Here is a 21756-nt window from a genome sequence, read left to right as displayed (position 1 = left end):
ATTGGTAGCTGGATCTTGAAGATTACCTTGTACTCCAGACTGTGCAGAAAATGAATAGTCCCAAGCTAGGGAGCCAGTATTCGAACTAGATTCTTGAGGTACTTTTCAAACTGTGGAGAGGCCCTTCGAGATGCCAGCAGAGGTCAAGACATCATTTGTTCGCCAATCACCAAGCTCACTGTCCTCATCATCAGTCCCGTTCTTATCCAGCCCATTATCATCCACAGAGGAGCCCGTGTGGTCTGATAGAGAAAAAAAGTTATCTCCATCTGTGTAACCATCGGTATTTATTGAGGCAAGTGGTAAGGGAGCTTGCGATATTTCTGTGTGGGGATGATTATTTTGAGAGGCTATAGAAAGAACCGGGGCGAGCAACTGCTAATTGTGTGTTAGGCAGGATAATGATTATGTCTACTGTATATTCTGACCAAACATGTACTTGAATTCTGAAGTAGACTATGTTTTTTATAAATTTTAGGAATATTGTGGCCTACACAAAAATCTCCTGACGAAGGCGTCCTCACGCGCCGAAACGCGCGTCGAACGAGACATTAGTTAAGCCACAACTTTTTATTGGATTGACTGTATCTACGTTTAACTTATGATTATTTTTATGCATTGTATGATTTTCACACCACTGTGATTAAAAATTGGTTTTTATTTAAAGTATTTATCTCAATAGTGGTAATAAAAATATTCTCCTGTACATGTTTTTGTTAGTTTGAAATTTTCTATTATCTACACATTCTTTTATTGTTTACTGCATTGCAAACTGTCTAGGAAGATCACCACATATTATTTTTCCCTGTCCTAGAAGACTCCGATTGTCAGGGGGTCCTTGTTTTCACATATATTTCCATCTGTGTCACCATCGGTATTTATTTAGACAAGTGGTAGGGGAGCTTGCGATATTTCTGTGTGGGGATGATTATTTTGAGAGGCTATAGAAAGAACCGGGGGCGAGCAACTGCTAATTGTGTGTTAGGCACGAGGTCTGAGGGAACTATATCTCCCAGCAGCACACTGGGTTGCGCAATCAAATCCAGTATAGATTCTGTACAAGACACAGTTCCAGAGATATTAACAGCAAGCACCCCCACCTCTGGTTGCCCATTTGCACCTCCAACAATGCCCCCATATGTATCTCTAGGCAGAGCTGTCGGGAAAGATAGCAAAGATACATTATCTGCCTTACCAATTGCCCCCGTAGAAGCCTTAGGACGAGCAGTGGGCGAATGGCGAGGTTTTACAACAGCTGGGCTCTGTGGACTCAATGGCGTTTTAATAATGCTGCCTGCCCGAGATTGAAACATTGCTGGAACAGCAACAGATTTAGTATTTTTCAATGTTTTACCAGACACATTATCTGGCTGGCCCCTTTTAGTATTCTCAACAGATGGAGGTGCCATCTGGGTAGCTGGGGGTTGAGGCACTGAAGATCCGGCCTTCAAAGTGGCCCGAGGCCGGTTTTTCATCTGACCTTTCCTCGGCATTGCAGCACTGATGGAGCGCCGTTGATGGAAACGCTGAGTTGTGCAGGAGCCACTGCACGGTGAACGCCGCGAAGCTAGAATCCAATGTGAAAAACAACGTCGGTAGATGCAAGGCCACCGGAGCATCTCCCTTCACAGGTCAGAATGAAAAAGCTTGTTTAACTATTAAGTTCGATCGACCCCGTGCTGTAAACCGTAGGAGTCAGCAGGTCATCCAGGGGGAGAGAAATGCTGAGACCACGCTCATACAGCCAAAGAGCCGGCCGCCATCTTGCTAATCCAGTTCTCAGAAATTAACTTGGTGCCTTCAACCCTACTCCCATATTACAGTCTTTGGATTACTTCCTTCGTCTGATAGTACCAACTGTTAACACTCCATTTGTTCTTCATTAAAATTATTCGACCTTGCCAGCTTTTTCTTCTCCTCACTATCCCCGAAATACAATGTGTTTTTCACTAACTAATTAATGACTTTGGTCTGCACTTGCAGAAGAGAAAAACATGCAGAAAAGCAACTTTCTAGTAAATGTCAAATGAAATAACTGTAACCTTAAAGACCACAATCATGTTAACTTACCATTTCTCTTTAAATGCATATTCATTCTACAACCTACATATAATCCTATAAATGAAATATTTAATAAAAGAATCAAGCTACTTTATACTGTACTTTTATATTATAGGCAGTACAGTAAATTAATTCATGTCATTAAATGCAACGACAACTGGTCACAATTTATAAAGGAAGCCTTTAACATACGTATGTTTCATTCCTACGAATCCCTGGAGAAGGCACTGTATCAGAATCATTCTAATGCTGCATCTTACAATCTAAACGTATAGAGCAAGGACCCTGGCAGCAGAATAGCCACTAGAATGCCTAGCATGGAATTCATGAAACATGATAAAAGTTATACCCAGTAATCTAAGACTGTCACCACCATTCCCAAACAACATGAAAGTTCAGGGATTTTGGAACTTGTAGTTGACGGGTAAGACGTCTTTACACAGTGTGATTCAAACAAGTTTGTAACCTTCTGCCAGGAGTCACCTATACCCTGGACATACTTCCAGCCCTTCCTAGTCCCCAATAATCTTGTGTAGGTGGGTCCCGAGGACTGTGCCACTTGACAGCTAGAGCATGAACCTCAAGACCTGCTTCCTGATGCTTTTATGACAAACATATTATGGCTCTATTTAGAGCCTATGTATAATTTTAAAAAAATGGAATACCTTCTTTTTACTTTCATGGACTTTGCACCTGCATCTTTTGCATTTTTATTTTTTTAAATATGACTTGAATGCCAAAAAAAACACAAAAACATATCATTTCAGTATCTGATCAAATTCTGTAGCTCAACACTTGAACTTTTTCCTCTTAAAAGCCACAGTGCAAAATATAATATAATTGACACAGATTTTTGAGGGCATATGTCCTGACGTCCATCAATCATTTTGCCAGGCCCTGTGCAGATCAAGGTCTTTGGCCAGGTGCTGACCTAAAATGCTTATGCAGCCAACAAGAGATCACAGTTTGTATCCAGGCCCTTTGCCTAATTACTCATATAGTTGTTTCACAATGCAGGACTTGATCCGCTTGTCACAAAAAAATAAAATAATAGATGTTGGCATAAGGAGGCTGCGGGAGTATAGCTGTCCCACAAGATGGTATAGCAGGCCCAAAAGAGTTCAAATAAGCCCCCAAACTTTGTAAATTCCTTTTTGATCCTGTGTCCTTGAACTCTGGTGCTGATCCATGGAACCAGCATTGCCCTACACAGTCTGCAGTTTCTGACAAAGGTCCAGGGACCCAAAAGAAATTCGCCAAGTGTGCACTCCAGATCAGGTAGCTGCTGGAGAGTTCTGCACAACAGCTCTTGACTGTGCAGGAGTTTGAGCAGAAGGCCTTGCTGCAGATCAGGCTGTGCAGCCAACCCCTCCTCTGCACAACGGTCAGCCATACGGAGCAAGAGCTGGCCACACCGATTCTTGGTAATAGTTGAACATAAAACGTGATATAAAAAAAACCTGAAAACATATTTATAGTTAAATTATGGATTCCTTTGTTCGTCACACATAAACATTTTTTTTAAATCCCTGTAAAAAAATAGTTAATATGTAGTTCTGGTTAAGTAACACACTTTAAAAAACTGTGAAATTGGCCAGTTACAGTTTATAATGTAATATATGATGTCATTGGTGACATCAAGTGTAAGGTCAGGAGCAGGGTAATAGAGGTAATCTAAGGGTCCTCCAATTGTAAATTTTTTTGCAAACATAAATGTAAATTTATGGCTGAAATTAATTTTTTTGTGCCTGGTAAGAGTTCACGGAAATATTCCTTTTGGGTCTAAAGCCATTTCTACGTTTCCCCACCACGAGTGCGGAGAAATCTGCTGTTTTAAATCCCATTCAAGGGGTGGTAATTGAGCGTTTCAAGGAGTGGTTTGCAGTAGAATTTTGAAACACCCCTTAAACGGATGTTTTTGAGGGTTGTATGATGTTTCAACGCATGCTTTTACCACGCATGCCTTTACAACGCAGGTATTACAACGCAATTCGTTACAACGACTGCGTTGGGGGGTGCTGGATAGTGGAATAGTTTAATTTTCTATTCCAAATTTTCTATTCTATATCCAAGTCTGGATAGTAGGGAAGGTGTTGGATAGAAAATTAAACTATTCCCTATCCAACAGCGCCCTCCAGCGAAAGTCGTTGTAACGACTTTCGTTGTAATTCCTGCGTTGTAATGGTAGTGCGTGGTAAAAGTTTTGTTGTAAACGATGTTCCCCGTTTTTGAGCATTCACAAACTCCTTTCCATTCTCTTTCCTCTCTGGAAATTGTTGGATATCTGCTCCAGCCCAGGGCGGGAAGAACTCTCTTTCCAAGGTGGAAAAGGGAACAAATTATCCCCAGACCTGGGCGTGCGAGGATGGGCTTTCTCAACAGAAAAGAATACTTTGGCAGTAGAGTGGAAAAAAGTTTCACAGGAGACTCCCATTTCCCCTATTCACTGTTATCTGCTACAGGGAACTCTGCTCTGGGGGAATAGGAGTATTTCTGAAAACGTTCATGACATTCCCAGAAGTATGCCATAGGCAAATGATATTCCCAGAATCTTCTGGGAATGTTTGTGAATCCCCCCAAAAAACTGAAAGTACATCTAGGCAAGATCTAAATCCCTGCATTTAGTTCTATGTAAATAGTCCATAGACTGGACTGCTTATGACTGTAATGAAGATTTCCTTTTATGAGAACTAGGATTACAAGTAGCTTTTACTTCATTTTCTACTGAGATTCATATAGATTATTTGATATGGGTTGTCACTTTTTCCCTTTCCTTCCCTTTTAAGTTGCGCATTGAAGAGCTGGAAAAATCTTTGCAAACAGAAAGAGCAGAAGCAAAAAGTAAATTAGATAAATTACGGAAAAAGTACAGAGATTTAGAAATGGCGTATAGAGAAGAGAGAGCCAATGCTGAGGAATGGGCTCAAAAGGCGCAACAGTAAGTATTTGCCCTTTTTAAATGTAATTTAACGTATGCTACATCACTGCTTTTCTTTCTTATCGGATTTTGCCATTAACAATGTTCAAATCACTGTTATTCTTAAACTTAAAAGTCTGTTCCGTCACCACTCCTATTTCTTTTTCAAGATGAAGATACTGTGAAGTCGTCATTTTTCAATTTGCCAATAATTGTGGCCAACACTAGCCATTTACTATGCGTTTGGCAGCCGGGTTTCCAAAGGCATCTAAAGCTCATATTTTAAAGGGAACAGCTCAAGCTGATAAAATATTTCGTCTAATGGTCACAATGGACTGTTGCACCGACTCAGATTTGCATTTTGTTCACCTGTCTCCCAAAACATTTGGGCTAATCATCTCAAAATGTGTATGCCAAACGTTTGAAAGAAGACTATGACTATGAACCACCAGAATACTTCTTATAAACCGATAGCAGTTAACATAATTATTTTTTACTTTTGTTTATCAGCAGAAGCATACTGAGAAAACAGACACTTTACTACTTTACTAACTGGCCAAGCTACAGCTCTCCAAGAAGGAGCTCCAAATACAATTACTACTGTTCTAATTTCTCAGTCTTCGAGCATTCCCTATAAACCTTGTCTTACTTGTCAGAATCTTTCAGATGTTGTAAGATAGTTTAACGGGTTAATGGTTATGCTGAGTTCTGTGTGTAATCTGCTTGCCCCATGTTGAGAGCTAATGGACCATAGCATCCACGCCTTATAAAGGGGTTTCATTGATTGGTGAGATAGGCTTTAATTTCTGAATGTTAGAGGTAAGCTTTTTGCATATGAAATTCATGCAAAAGTCATGCATTTCTCTCAGGTTTGGAATAGCATAAACCTTTGCTACTTGGTGAAATTGCAGATTGGGCTAAAACATGTTTCCTGCTCGATACTGAGTTGTGATGAAGGTAAGCGTGGGCGGAAAATCCGTTCCGCTCGCGGATTTTGCGGATTTTCGGGAAATCCGCAATCCGCGAGATTTGCGGATTTCCCGCAAAATCCGCAAATTCGCACGCAGCGGATTTTTTTGGCGGCGCGCGGCGTTGGTGATACAATTTTTGCGGCGCGCGGCGTTTATCATCGTTTGCCGAGTTGTTTTTTTCGATAGTTTGCGAGTGCTGCGCCATTTTGGATCTTGCTGTGTGATCCCGCGGGAATTGGCGAGCGCGATTACGTCATCGCGGCTTGCCAGCGAGAGTTTGTCAACGCGAGTACGGCGAGATCACGTCTCGCGGTACTTCGCAATTGCGAGATTTGAGATGCGGCGCGCGAAAATATAAATTTGCAATTCTGCACAAGAAATCCACCAGCAAGCAGCATAAACCTTCTAGAAATTATGATTTTTATGTGAATAACTCCTTAGTTTGACATTTGCCTGCACTTTTTTAGCGAGGAGTCCATTTTGGGGAGGGGGGCAGGGGGGTGGGAGGAAGGAAGTGCCCCATAGTCTTCAACTTCCTGTTCCTGTTCAGCAGGCTCCTCCCAGTGCTTTGTCCATCTCCTGGTCACTTTTCATTCGGATGTGGACCTGGAAGGATTACCTTTTGTGGATGCTGCTGGATCTTTGGATTTGAGGCCTTTTTGACTTTCTTTGGATCACTGTTGGATTAGAAATTTTACAAGTAAGTTTGTTTGGGGCATTACAGTTGCTGCAACTAAAATTTTGGGATTTTCGATTTTTGGGCTGTTTTGGGGCCTTTTCCCAGGGGTACTCAGTGGTGGGTGGACTGATTCTTTCTGTGGGTTGTCTTGAACTTAAACATCATGGAGGCCATAGATGAATTGGGATTGTGCTGATTTTTCTGTGTTTTTCGATTTTTTTTTTTTGTAAAATTTTGTGTTTTTCGATTTTTGACCTGTTGTTGGGGCCTTGACCAGGGGTATTTGAGTCTAGCATGGGCCTAGTCTTTCTGTGGGCTGTCTTGAATTTAAACATCATGGAGGCCATGGATGGAATGGGATTGTGCTGATTTTGCAGTGTTTTTCGATTTTTGGGGGTGTTCATGGGGAGGGACATGCCATGTGGCTGGTGGCCATTTTGAGTGCAGCTACAGGCACTGGCCATGTGCTGGCAGGCAAGTGGCCATTTTGAATGCAGGCTTTGTTGTTAGGCCTCCAACCATTTTGCCTACTTTTCAACCTTTATTTATGCCAGGGGTAGTGAGTCTTGCATGGGCCTAGTATTTCTGTGGGTTGTCTTGAATTTAAACATCATGGAGGCCATGGATTGAATGGGATTGTGATGATTTTGCAGTGTTTTTCGATTTTTGGGCCTGTACTTGTGGCCTTTTCACCAGGGGTATTTGAGTCTAGCATGGGCCTAGTCTTTCTGTGGGCTGTCTTGAATTTAAACATCATGGAGAGGCCACGGATGGAATGGGATTGTGCTGATTTTGCAGTGTTTTTCGATTTTTGGGCCTGTACTTGTGGCCTTTTCACCAGGGGTATTTGAGTCTAGCATGGGCCTAGTCTTTCTGTGGGCTGTCTTGAATTTAAACATCATGGAGAGGCCATGGATGGAATGGGATTGTGCTGATTTTGCAGTGTTTTTCGATTTTTGGGCCTGTACTTGTGGCCTTTTCACCAGGGGTATTTGAGTCTAGCATGGGCCTAGTCTTTCTGTGGGCTGTCTTGAATTTAAACATCATGGAGGCCATGGATGGAATGGGATTGTGCTGATTTTGCAGTGTTTTTCGATTTTTGGGGGTGTTCATGGGGAGGGACATGCCATGTGGCTGGTGGCCATTTTGAGTGCAGCTACAGGCACTGGCCATGTGCTGGCAGGCAAGTGGCCATTTTGAATGCAGGCTTTGTTGTTAGGCCTCCAACCATTTTGCCTACTTTTCAACCTTTATTTATGCCAGGGGTAGTGAGTCTTGCATGGGCCTAGTATTTCTGTGGGTTGTCTTGAATTTAAACATCATGGAGGCCATGGATTGAATGGGATTGTGATGATTTTGCAGTGTTTTTCGATTTTTGGGCCTGTACTTGTGGCCTTTTCACCAGGGGTATTTGAGTCTAGCATGGGCCTAGTCTTTCTGTGGGCTGTCTTGAATTTAAACATCATGGAGAGGCCATGGATGGAATGGGATTGTGCTGATTTTGCAGTGTTTTTCGATTTTTGGGCCTGTACTTGTGGCCTTTTCACCAGGGGTATTTGAGTCTAGCATGGGCCTAGTCTTTCTGTGGGCTGTCTTGAATTTAAACATCATGGAGGCCATGGATGGAATGGGATTGTGCTGATTTTGCAGTGTTTTTCGATTTTTGGGGGTGTTCATGGGGAGGGACATGCCATGTGGCTGGTGGCCATTTTGAGTGCAGCTACAGGCACTGGCCATGTGCTGGCAGGCAAGTGGCCATTTTGAATGCAGGCTTTGTTGTTAGGCCTCCAACCATTTTGCCTACTTTTCAACCTTTATTTATGCCAGGGGTAGTGAGTCTTGCATGGGCCTAGTATTTCTGTGGGTTGTCTTGAATTTAAACATCATGGAGGCCATGGATTGAATGGGATTGTGATGATTTTGCAGTGTTTTTCGATTTTTGGGCCTGTACTTGTGGCCTTTTCACCAGGGGTATTTGAGTCTAGCATGGGCCTAGTCTTTCTGTGGGCTGTCTTGAATTTAAACATCATGGAGAGGCCACGGATGGAATGGGATTGTGCTGATTTTGCAGTGTTTTTCGATTTTTGGGCCTGTACTTGTGGCCTTTTCACCAGGGGTATTTGAGTCTAGCATGGGCCTAGTCTTTCTGTGGGCTGTCTTGAATTTAAACATCATGGAGAGGCCATGGATGGAATGGGATTGTGCTGATTTTGCAGTGTTTTTCGATTTTTGGGCCTGTACTTGTGGCCTTTTCACCAGGGGTATTTGAGTCTAGCATGGGCCTAGTCTTTCTGTGGGCTGTCTTGAATTTAAACATCATGGAGAGGCCATGGATGGAATGGGATTGTGCTGATTTTGCAGTGTTTTTCGATTTTTGGGCCTGTACTTGTGGCCTTTTCACCAGGGGTATTTGAGTCTAGCATGGGCCTAGTCTTTCTGTGGGCTGTCTTGAATTTAAACATCATGGAGGCCATGGATGGAATGGGATTGTGCTGATTTTGCAGTGTTTTTCGATTTTTGGGGGTGTTCATGGGGAGGGACATGCCATGTGGCTGGTGGCCATTTTGAGTGCAGCTACAGGCACTGGCCATGTGCTGGCAGGCAAGTGGCCATTTTGAATGCAGGCTTTGTTGTTAGGCCTCCAACCATTTTGCCTACTTTTCAACCTTTATTTATGCCAGGGGTAGTGAGTCTTGCATGGGCCTAGTATTTCTGTGGGTTGTCTTGAATTTAAACATCATGGAGGCCATGGATTGAATGGGATTGTGATGATTTTGCAGTGTTTTTCGATTTTTGGGCCTGTACTTGTGGCCTTTTCACCAGGGGTATTTGAGTCTAGCATGGGCCTAGTCTTTCTGTGGGCTGTCTTGAATTTAAACATCATGGAGAGGCCACGGATGGAATGGGATTGTGCTGATTTTGCAGTGTTTTTCGATTTTTGGGCCTGTACTTGTGGCCTTTTCACCAGGGGTATTTGAGTCTAGCATGGGCCTAGTCTTTCTGTGGGCTGTCTTGAATTTAAACATCATGGAGAGGCCATGGATGGAATGGGATTGTGCTGATTTTGCAGTGTTTTTCGATTTTTGGGCCTGTACTTGTGGCCTTTTCACCAGGGGTATTTGAGTCTAGCATGGGCCTAGTCTTTCTGTGGGCTGTCTTGAATTTAAACATCATGGAGGCCATGGATGGAATGGGATTGTGCTGATTTTGCAGTGTTTTTCGATTTTTGGGGGTGTTCATGGGGAGGGACATGCCATGTGGCTGGTGGCCATTTTGAGTGCAGCTACAGGCACTGGCCATGTGCTGGCAGGCAAGTGGCCATTTTGAATGCAGGCTTTGTTGTTAGGCCTCCAACCATTTTGCCTACTTTTCAACCTTTATTTATGCCCAGGGGTAGTGAGTCTTGCATGGGCCTAGTCTTTCTGTGGGTTGTCTTGAATTTAAACATTATGGAGGGCATGGATGGATTGGGATTGTGCTGATTTTGCAGTGTTTTTCGATTTTTTTGTGCTCTACAACTGAACTGATGTTCCTCTGTCTTCCATTTTTTTTAGGTGCACAAGACTCAAGAGAACCACCAGTGCCAGGAAGAAGTCCTGCAGCGGTGTGTGTGTGCAGCATAACGTCACGCGACGTCACGTCTGGCCTCAGACAACTCTACAATTCGTGCAACTGCGGCCTGCTGTCTGACCTGCTCTGAAGAAGATGGCCCCAAAGAAAGTTCTCCGTAGCTCCTCTAGCAAGAAAGTTGCTAGTAAGGAGCAGAAGAAGCAAGTTACCAAGGAGGCTGGTGTGCCACCCGCCACTTTTTTTGGGAGCAAAAAAAAAAGTACGCCTGCAGCAGCAGGATCTGCTGGGGACCAACCTGAGAGCAGCACCCCTGCTCCATTGGGTTCAGTGCCTCCACCACCACGCCAACTTAAGTCAAAGCCCTTGAGTGCTTCAGAGGCAGTCAGTGTACTTCTCCAATCACCATCGACCAGTGATGTTGGCTCATCGCAAGAAAGTAGCAGCAATGTCCCTGAATCAACACAGGTTGTTGTAACTCATCTGACAAGTGTTGAACAACCACAGCCGCAACAACAACACCATGTGCAAGTACACGCCCAAGTACATGTGGAAGGAGAGGCAGCAAAAGGAGATGCGCAAGCAAAGGTGCATGGACGTTCACAAGTGCCCACAATAGTTGTTCCTCCCGAAGTAGGGGCACATTTGGAAATCGACATTGAAGCTGAGGTATCATTGGAAGCCACTCCTCCTGATGATCATTCATTGTCTTCCACATCCCTAGCAAGGAAAAGATCAAGGGGGGTGTCTACATCTTCTTCAAGCCCACCTCGTTCTGATGCAAGTGATCTGTCTTGGGAACCACAACTGCGGTCTGACAGTGAGGCAGAGGCACACCATGATCTGACACCGGTACCTCCTAAGCGTAAAAGGAAGGTCGTCCAAAAACTCAAACCTATGGAGTGTGATGAGGCTCAACAAGAAGTGACAGATACTGCTGGTGATGAAGCCTCTCACGATGACGACGAGCCAGTCATCACAAAGGTCACTGCAGCCCCACCGGGCATGCAGCAAAGAGACATTTTGACCCTATCCCGAGAAGCTGCTGAGCGTGATGATGATGTCGGCGAGGAGGCAATGGAAATGGAATCATTAGATTTGGAGTTAAGTAGTACACCAAAACCTACCGCTTCCATATTTCTTCGCAAGAAGGTACCCACCTCGTCCTCGACCTCAATTCGTGGTGGTGAAAGTGCAAAACGTACTGAAGTTCGGCAATCCACATCCTCCACTTCATCTGTCATTAGCAGCAGGACCACCACCACCAGTATCGCCGCCTCCTCCGGCCCCCGAAGACATTTCAAGTCTCCAGTTTGGGACTTCTTTAGTGTTTGCCCAAATAAGGAAAACATAGCCATTTGTAGCCTTTGTAAGCTTCGATTTAGTCGTGGTAAGCTTGGTTCTAACTATGGTACCGGAGGCCAGAGAGGTCATCTTGAGAGAAGGCACCCTGTCCAATGGTTTCCGCACCTAGAGGCGGTCAAGAAAGCCGGAATTGCACGTAATGAAAACGTTGATTTGTCATCTGCTGATGACGAGGAGGTAGAAGAAGACGATCCAAACACTTCACTTACACCCAGTTCCCATGTCAGCAGCACACCCCATGGGAGCCACACTAAGAGTGTGGGAGAGAGTGAGACATCAATGCGGAAAAGTTCATCAGCGAGCGTAACTGGGTCGAAGAGATCATCATCCCGTAAATCATTGGTCCAGGGCAACATTAAAAAGATGTTGTTTACAGAAGCGCAATATGAACGCAACCACCCAATGACCCGTCTGTATAACACTAAGCTGGCTAAAATGCTAGCTCTGGACCTTCTCCCTTTTTCTTTTGTCGAAGGGGTTGGTTTTCTAGAATTAGTGACAGCGCTCTGCCCTAAATGGAAGGTTCCTAGCCGGTTCTATTTTGCCCGAGTTGCGGTTCCAGCACTACATGAAGATGTTCTGAAGGCGATTGGGGCAGCTTTGCAGAAGAGTGCTGTTCACACTATACATCTGACAACAGACATGTGGACCAGTGGCGCAGGCGCTGATTACATGTGCATCACTGCACACTGGGTCTCTTTTTCAGGGGCTAAAGCAAAGCTAAACTCAGGTGTTGACACTAACATTGTTTTTAAAGGTGCTCGGAAACATGCAACACTAGCCATGTTTGGTTTGGAGAAACGTCACACAGCAGAAAACATTTTGGATGTCTTTAACACAAAGGTCCTTAACTGTCTGTCCCCACTAAAACGCAAGGTTGGTTATGTTTCCACGGACAATGGCTCCAATATAGTTAAGGCCATGAGGGACGGTTACTATTTCAGAGTGCCGTGTTTGGCGCACTGTATAAACCTGGTTGTCCAAAAATTCTTGGGTAATAAACTCAGTGCAGCGTACAGTGTATTGGAGAACTGCCGAAAAATTTGCAAGCATTTCAGGCATTCTTTTAAGGCCCGCAAGCAGCTGAGGAGCATGCTATATCAATGTCAAATGCCAGTGAAAGCACTCATCCAGGAGGTGGTAACACGTTGGAACTCAACCTTCTACATGCTTGAGCGTCTGTATGAGCAGTATACGCAACTCGATCAATATTTCTTGAAAGAGGGTATAGAGGAGCTGAGGATGGGTGGGCCGCAATGGAACATAGTTGAAAGCCTAACACGCATGCTTCGTCCTTTTGAGGTCTTCACGCGTGCAGTCAGCAAGGAGGACTCTAATTTGGGAAAAGCTATCCCATTGTTGTACATGCTGGAGGACCAACTGAAGGAGGTGTGTTCTGTGTTTCGAAAAGATGACAAAAAGAAAGACTCTTCTTTGCTTCTGGCTGAGCAATTATTAGAGCTCCTACAAGGTGATGAACGTCTTCAAAAGATCCACTCAGAACAGCATTACATTTGTGCTACTATTCTGGATCCACGCTACAAAAAGGCGCTGGCAGGCAGAGCATTCTTTCCTTTTGCTGATGAAGATGTTACAAAGTACAAACGTTGGCTAGCCTTGTCAGCCAAGAAGTTTGAAACAGAACGGCTGGAAATTGAAGGAAATGGCAGTACATCAGCAGGCCATCCCCAGTCAAAACAATCCACTTCTGCACCTGTGGCTGTGGCACAAGTGACCTCTCAGCCGTTAAAGACACCGGCAACCGCATCATCTGCACGAAAGACAGCAGAAACATTGGAGGCTGAAGAGGATTGGCTAGCTCTGCGTGGGTTTGGTTCTCAAAAGGCCAGAGGCACAGCAAGAGCTACGCAAAGTGGAGGAACCTTGGAGGAGGACCTTGAGTCGATGGTGAAGGACTATCTGAATGACTCCACAGAGGTCTATGTTAATTCTGACCCATTGGCGTATTGGCATGGGAAAAAAGAATTGTGGCCACAGCTCACCAACCTGGCTTTAAACTACTTGTCTTGCCCACTCGCAAGTGTGTCTTCTGAACGGGTTTTCAGTGCGGCTGGTGGGATTGTAACTCCCAAACGGAGCCGCCTCTCGCCCAAAAATGTGGAGAGGTTAACAATGATCAAGATGAATCAGCACCTCATACCACCAGATATAAGAGTACGAGAGAGCGTGCCGGATGAAGAGGAGGTGGCCAGCACCATAGATGAGGGAATTTCTACTCTGTCAGGTGGCACTGACCTCACCCGGGCTGAATTCGCAGAGTATGATGACGAAGCCTTATTCTTATTCCTGGACCGTGATTCCGACTTCGAGCCCTGAAAATGAGACAACGAATCAATAACTTTCTTTTTCATCCTTATTCACTTTTATTCCTGTGTGTCTGTCTTTCTTTGTTGTGCACAGTTAATATAATTCAAACTTTAATCAGATTATCACAAAGACAAGCCCATCAGCAGAACTGTCTTCACTTGTTTGCTAATTTATTTGAAGGTGCCGCAGTCTGCATTCCTCAGGTTCACAAGTTCAGAAGAACATGCTCCTCTATCCTCCTCCTCCAGACTCCTATTTCCATCAAAGCAGAGGGCTGGTTTACGCCCAATGAAGAAAGACTCAGCACTTGTGGGGGTGTTGTTCTACCTCTTTGCAGGTGAGTTGACGGGTCTGGGGCCATTGCTGGGAAGCACTAAAAGTGGTTTGTGCCAAATCCGAGGCGGAAATTTTTTTGTGTTTTTGATGACTTGCTTGCCTTTGAGGTGCTCTTAGGGGGGGTTCCGTCTGTTTGTGGGTGAGTTTCATGGTCTGAGAGCATTGCTGGGACACTCTAATCTTGATTGCATTTGCTTTTCAGGAAATCCGTCGTGCCAACCCCGACTTATGGCCTAGCTACGCAGCGCGTTTGGACCGAAGGCCCAGAAATATTGCAAGTATGAGATTTTGCTTTTGGCCTGTTTGGGGGTGTTATGCTTCTTGGCGGGTGGGTTGCCGGGTCTTGGGGCATTCCTGGGAAGGTCTAATACCGGGTAGAAGTGGTTGGGACAAAATCCAGGCCGATTTTTTTTGGGCTATTTCAGACATTTTGCTCTATGTAGCGTTTTCGGGGGCCTGTTTGGGGGGCTTCCTGGTGTTTGCGGGTGAGTTTCGTGGTCTGGGAGCACTGCTGGGACACTCTAATCTTGATTGCATTTGCTTTTCAGGAAATCCGTCGTGCCAACCCCGACTTATGGCCTAGCTACGCAGCGCGTTTGGACCGAAGGCCCAGAAATATTGCAAGTATGAGATTTTGCTTTTGGCCTGTTTGGGGGTGTTATGCTTCTTGGCGGGTGGGTTGCCGGGTCTTGGGGCATTCCTGGGAAGGTCTAATACCGGGTAGAAGTGGTTGGGACAAAATCCAGGCCGATTTTTTTTGGGCTATTTCAGACATTTTGCTCTATGTAGCGTTTTCGGGGGCCTGTTTGGGGGGCTTGCTGGTGTTTGCGGGTGAGTTTCGTGGTCTGGGAGCACTGCTGGGACACTCTAATCTTGATTGCATTTGCTTTTCAGGAAATCCGTCGTGCCAACCCCGACTTATGGCCTAGCTACGCAGCGCGTTTGGACCGAAGGCCCAGAAATATTGCAAGTATGAGATTTTGCTTTTGGCCTGTTTGGGGGTGTTATGCTTCTTGGCGGGTGGGTTGCCGGGTCTTGGGGCATTCCTGGGAAGGTCTAATACCGGGTAGAAGTGGTTGGGACAAAATCCAGGCCGATTTTTTTTTGGGCTATTTCTGACATTTTGCTCTATGTAGCGTTTTCGGGGGCCTGTTTGGGGGGCTTCCTGGTGTTTGCGGGTGAGTTTCGTGGTGTGGGAGCACTGCTGGCTATATATACTTTACTTTGCAAGAGGTTTGAAGCAAATCCATGGTGGCTGAGGGGACTTAGGGCCTAGCTGCAGAGCGCGCACGGAGTGATTTGGGAAATTTGTGAAAAAGTGACTAAGTCCCCATTTTTGTACTTTTGCTCTTTGGCTGTTTGGGGGTCTTCTACTCGTTTTCTCCTGGGTTGACGGCTCTGGGGCCATTGCTGGGAAGCTCTAATACCGGATAAAAGTGTTTTGGACCAAATCCCAGGCGGAATTTTTTTTGTGTTTTTGATGACTTGCTTGCCTTTGAGGTGCTCTTAGGGGGGCTTCCTGGTGTTTGGGGGTGAGTTTCGTGGTCTGGGAGCACTGCTGGGACACTCTAATCTTGATTGCATTTGCTTTTCAGGAAATCCGTCGTGCCAACCCCGACTTATGGCCTAGCTACGCAGCGCGTTTGGACCGAAGGCCCAGAAATATTGCAAGTATGAGATTTTGCTTTTGGCCTGTTTGGGGGTGTTATGCTTCTTGGCGGGTGGGTTGCTGGGTCTTGGGGCATTCCTGGGAAGGTCTAATACCGGGTAGAAGTGGTTGGGACAAAATCCAGGCCGATTTTTTTTGGGCTATTTCAGACATTTTGCTCTATGTAGCGTTTTCGGGGGCCTGTTTGGGGGGCTTCCTGGTGTTTGCGGGTGAGTTTCGTGGTCTGGGAGCACTGCTGGGACACTCTAATCTTGATTGCATTTGCTTTTCAGGAAATCCGTCGTGCCAACCCCGACTTATGGCCTAGCTACGCAGCGCGTTTGGACCGAAGGCCCAGAAATATTGCAAGTATGAGATTTTGCTTTTGGCCTGTTTGGGGGTGTTATGCTTCTTGGCGGGTGGGTTGCCGGGTCTTGGGGCATTCCTGGGAAGGTCTAATACCGGGTAGAAGTGGTTGGGACAAAATCCAGGCCGATTTTTTTTGGGCTATTTCAGACATTTTGCTCTATGTAGCGTTTTCGGGGGCTTGTTTGGGGGGCTTGCTGGTGTTTGCGGGTGAGTTTCGTGGTCTGGGAGCACTGCTGGGACACTCTAATCTTGATTGCATTTGCTTTTCAGGAAATCCGTCGTGCCAACCCCGACTTATGGCCTAGCTACGCAGCGCGTTTGGACCGAAGGCCCAGAAATATTGCAAGTATGAGATTTTGCTTTTGGCCTGTTTGGGGGTGTTATGCTTCTTGGCGGGTGGGTTGCCGGGTCTTGGGGCATTCCTGGGAAGGTCTAATACCGGGTAGAAGTGGTTGGGACAAAATCCAGGCCGATTTTTTTTTGGGCTATTTCTGACATTTTGCTCTATGTAGCGTTTTCGGGGGCCTGTTTGGGGGGCTTCCTGGTGTTTGCGGGTGAGTTTCGTGGTGTGGGAGCACTGCTGGCTATATATACTTTACTTTGCAAGAGGTTTGAAGCAAATCCATGGTGGCTGAGGGGACTTAGGGCCTAGCTGCAGAGCGCGCGCGGAGTGATTTGGGAAATTTGTGAAAAAGTGACTAAGTCCCCATTTTTGTACTTTTGCTCTTTGGCTGTTTGGGGGTCTTCTACTCGTTTTCTCCTGGGTTGACGGCTCTGGGGCCATTGCTGGGAAGCTCTAATACCGGATAAAAGTGTTTTGGACCAAATCCCAGGCGGAATTTTTTTTGTGTTTTTGATGACTTGCTTGCCTTTGAGGTGCTCTTAGGGGGGCTTCCTGGTGTTTGCGGGTGAGTTTCGTGGTCTGGGAGCACTGCTGGGACACTCTAATCTTGATTGCATTTGCTTTTCAGGAAATCCGTCGTGCCAACCCCGACTTATGGCCTAGCTACGCAGCGCGTTTGGACCGAAGGCCCAGAAATATTGCAAGTATGAGATTTTGCTTTTGGCCTGTTTGGGGGTGTTATGCTTCTTGGCGGGTGGGTTGCCGGGTCTTGGGGCATTCCTGGGAAGGTCTAATACCGGGTAGAAGTGGTTGGGACAAAATCCAGGCCGATTTTTTTTGGGCTATTTCAGACATTTTGCTCTATGTAGCGTTTTCGGGGGCCTGTTTGGGGGGCTTCCTGGTGTTTGCGGGTGAGTTTCGTGGTCTGGGAGCACTGCTGGGACACTCTAATCTTGATTGCATTTGCTTTTCAGGAAATCCGTCGTGCCAACCCCGACTTATGGCCTAGCTACGCAGCGCGTTTGGACCGAAGGCCCAGAAATATTGCAAGTATGAGATTTTGCTTTTGGCCTGTTTGGGGGTGTTATGCTTCTTGGCGGGTGGGTTGCCGGGTCTTGGGGCATTCCTGGGAAGGTCTAATACCGGGTAGAAGTGGTTGGGACAAAATCCGCGCGGAAAAGCCTTTAGTTTTGGCACTTTTTGTAACTTAGGGTTCGTTAGGGTTAGCCCTAGCAGCAGGATTGCATGTGTATCGGGGTGTTCTAGATTTTTCAAACTGAGTTCTGGGGTCTTAGAGCACTCGTGAGAATGTGTAATTTTGGTTGCAAGTCATTTGAAGAAAATCCATGGTGGGAAAGGGGGGATTTGGCATAGTTAAAGAAAGCCTTTGCCACTATTCTTAACTTAGGGTTCGTTAGGGTTAGCAGTATTTCTATTGCATGTGTTTGAGTGGGGGGGATTTCGAGTCTTGGAGCGATGCTGGCTATGGCTACTTTTGCTTGGTTGCTTGCAAGTGGTTTGAATACAATCCACGGGGGGTAATGGGTAATTAGGGTACTTCGGCCTACTTTTACTTTCAAAGTAAGTTTTGTCTCCAGTTTTCTGCTAGGCCTCGTTTTTTGGGTGGGAGCACTGCTAGGAAGATCTATTTTTGTTCTAAAACACAGTTTACAGTACACCTAGCTTGAGGGGCAAGATCCGCTACATTAATTTGCCCATACTTACTTATCCTTCAAAAGGTGACTCAGAGTACGCACTTTCAAAAACATTGTACTGTCTGTCTACTAGGAAAAACAAATTGTGACTTTTTGCACTCCACAGCCTACATACCTTATATTTATTTATCAGTGGTGTTGTAATATTATATCACTTCCTGTTTTTCGTTGAATAATTACAGGCCGGGTTTCAGTCTCTGCAATGGGGAAAAAAGGATGGAGTCAGGCTTCACAGTAGCGAGCCACAATTCAGCATCAGGCAGGCAGTGGACAGGGTGTCTTCTGGTGACCAACATCGGTGGACGAAGCGTCGGCTGCAATGGAGGAGTGCCGCTAATAGGAGGATTTTTTTTCTGCGGGCAACTTACTTACCACTTCCAACAGGACCACTACAACCACATAGATACAGTATCCCTTGCCTTTTTCTCTGACTGTGACTGCATTTCTTTGCTCTCTCTCGGCTTCTACATTGATCCCTTAACACATCACTTAGTCCACTCCACTATCTGCACCACACATAGTCATTTGTAAGTGCTCCTACGTAATTCGCAAGTCGCAGCACGCCCCAGGCCGTAGATGACTGGGATGGCCCCAATGATGAAGCATGTCACCAAGGGGCAACCCTGGTGAGTGAGGGGACACCTAGAAAAAAAGCAATTTCTCCTTTTCTATCTACTATACCTTCTGTCAGGTTACGCAGCCCCTAAGCGCCTACCGTACTATGAAACTACATTTCCCATGAGTAGGCGGGAGACTTGCAGACTATTTAGTGAGACTATATGAGAGTACCCTTGTATGTTAGGACATCACTTCACTGATGCCTGTCTTGTCTTCTCTTACAGGTATCCTTTCCCTGCTGACCCTACCTTTACCCATCCCACATTTTTTATTTTAGTTTGTTATTTTTCTCCCTCGCCTAATGCCTCGAACACCCTGTGTTTACACTTCTGGGTGTTGGTGACATTTGGAGGTGGAACCATATTTGCATCGACTGGATCACGGGGAGTAAACGTGACACCTTCCAGACCAACCCCATTGAGTGTTGTTGTGAATGGATTTATAGTGACCAGCAAGGCTCTCGGGTATCTGGCTACAGAGACCTTATGTTGAATATAGTTATCAATAATTCCACACAGGCCCTGTACTGTCGCATTCTTTCTTTCCACAGTTGTCGATGATATATTCTTACTCTGCTTGACAAAGAACCATTGCTAATGTGAAAGAACTTCAACCGAATTAGTAGTTATACTTTACCATTTGTTAGGCTACAATGTGGCACTGCTCTACTGTACTTCTGTCACCTGCTATATTCTCAGTTGTACCGTTGAATTGCTCAGGAGGACAAACCAGATTTCATTTTCTTTTTTTTCATAGGCATGCAACTGCCACTGTGTCACACCACTACTACCACCGCTATGAGGAAATTTTATCCGACCAAGATTGCCAACGTTATTCGGTGTTTCCCGTGGAGCCAGCCCTGGGCCTAGCCCTACTTTCAAACACAAATTACAGGTAAGATAAGCGTTTGGTGGTTTGGGGGTATAATGGAGTATTAGTACGAGAGACGAGAGCCTGAAGGTAGTACTACTAAAGTCCTAGGACTCTTGGATTCACTTCACTTAGTCTGTGAGAGGCACTTAGTGTTGAAAACATTTGGGCATTTACACTTAAAGGAAGAAAATGGAACTAAACTTTCAGGAAAACAGTCAACGTTAAACCCCCACCCACCAGGCAAGCAGTAAAAAACAGGTATGCTCAGATAAAGTTTGAAAAAGTATATTTATATCCCTAACAAAATAATCTCCCGCAAGACCCTCCCTAACCCCAACGATTGTCCTTCAAAAGTCCCCAAAAACCCAACTCCCAATTCCCACCCCCCAAAAGTCTCTAAAAAAGGGGCAAGGGACACTATGGGTGGATGCTGTTAACTTTTTGGGCCAGGGCATCATGCTCCTCGCGGAGCAAGGCGAGCTCCTGCTGAAGGCGGGACACCATCAGGGTAGTGCGGCGCAGGCGTGCCTTCACTGCCTTGCAGGTGCAAGGCCTGTGAGAAGCAGCTGTTGGCCTTGCTGCTCGGCGGTGGCGTTTGCCTTTGGCAGCCCGGCTCAGTCTCGGTGGACCACTGTGCTGGGTCACGGTGGCAGCCGGTGAGGCCACGGAGGACGACGTTGTCGTTGTTGTCGACCGCACACTTTCCTCGTCCTCCAGGGCCACCAGCCGCCGATATTCCGCAACAGTGGCCTCGATTCTCCGTTGCCGGGCCGCTCTAGCCAGCTCCTTCCTCCTTGTTCGTTTGGAAGGAGAACCTATATGAAGAAAGAAAGACATAGTCTGTAACCAATGCTCTTTAAGATTAACTCAATCATTCAGCAGAAATGTGTGCTGCAGTACAACTAGCAACTTGCAAGCGCATTACATAACTATTGAGGCCAGTATCTATCTAACCTCACACTTCTTCATCCTTGCTCTAACATTAGTGGGAGTTTAAGGAACAAATTCTATGAGCACTGTGGACTTCCATTGGAGTCGACTATGAAAGTACACCAGTCTTATTCTTCTTCTTGTCTCTTGTTTTGGAAAATTGGTACGTTATTTTCTGCAAGCCGGCATAATGCCAGCGCGGTAAACTTGCACCCGAGAAAAAGAGACGCACGCCATGAGGAGTGACCTAGACTTGCGTTGCCGTTGCGTTACTGTACCCGTCCAGTACATGCAGGTGGTGAATCTCTTACTTTTCTATTACGGGTGGCACTGAGAATACTCTGTTACAACTCAAGGGCTACTGCTTAATTAATTTAACTTTCACCCTACAGTGGAAATGAGTACTAGAAATGGAAAATTGAAGAAGATAAATAATCTGATTATCTATCACTTCACATGGGATGTTTTTGCTTATATATGGGATGACTTTAGGTGCTTTGCTTTTTATTGAGTGACAGGCAGTGATACATCCACACATGAATGACTGAGTACTACTAAACTTATTAAGAGAGGTAGGGAGTGGCCACCATAATAACCGGATCTATGCAGTGCTTGCAATACAAACTACTGCTACTACTTATGGTAGTATTTGGACAAAATTAAAAGTTCTTTTCCTTGCCTTTCCTACACTGGAACGGACGTGCGGGTGCAGTGTTACATGCTCTTCAAAGTTACACTTAGTTCATCCACTGACCATCTACTCTCTCTAGATCATGGGTACTCACAAACTTTCTCTCAGGGGCTACATTTACAGTGTAGTTTGTGGCCGAGGGCCGCACTGGTGGGGGCGGAGTCAGAGGGGGCGGGGCTAAAGCAAAACGATAACTTGTGACCATGAGGTTGCACACAGGTCCCTGCAGCAGATGCCCTCATCCACTGAGCCACCAGACCCAGCATTTACATACATCTCTCTCCCTCCTGCTGTCCCTCCTGCCCTCCCTCCATCTCTCTCTCCCTCCTGCCCTCCCTCTCCCTC

The 21756-nt window shown here is 45.6% G+C and overlaps 1 protein-coding gene across 1 annotated transcript in view; it reads left to right on the top strand.

The window, feature by feature from the left end:
• The window catches only part of LOC147727391 (coiled-coil domain-containing protein 171-like), a 1936181-nt gene that overhangs the window by 380914 nt on the left and 1533511 nt on the right, over nt 1-21756 (top strand). Inside the window, exon 5 of the mRNA XM_086963620.1 lies at nt 4848-4999. Coding sequence (XP_086819746.1) covers nt 4848-4999 — 152 coding nt within the window. The remainder of the gene's footprint in view (nt 1-4847; nt 5000-21756) is intronic.

This window comes from Lissotriton vulgaris, chromosome 3_1, assembly GCF_964263255.1.
Source record: "Lissotriton vulgaris chromosome 3_1, aLisVul1.2, whole genome shotgun sequence".
NCBI lineage: Eukaryota > Metazoa > Chordata > Amphibia > Caudata > Salamandridae > Lissotriton > Lissotriton vulgaris.
The sequence above is the reverse complement of the archived record's forward strand: the minus strand, read 5'-3'. Positions and strand labels throughout refer to the sequence as shown.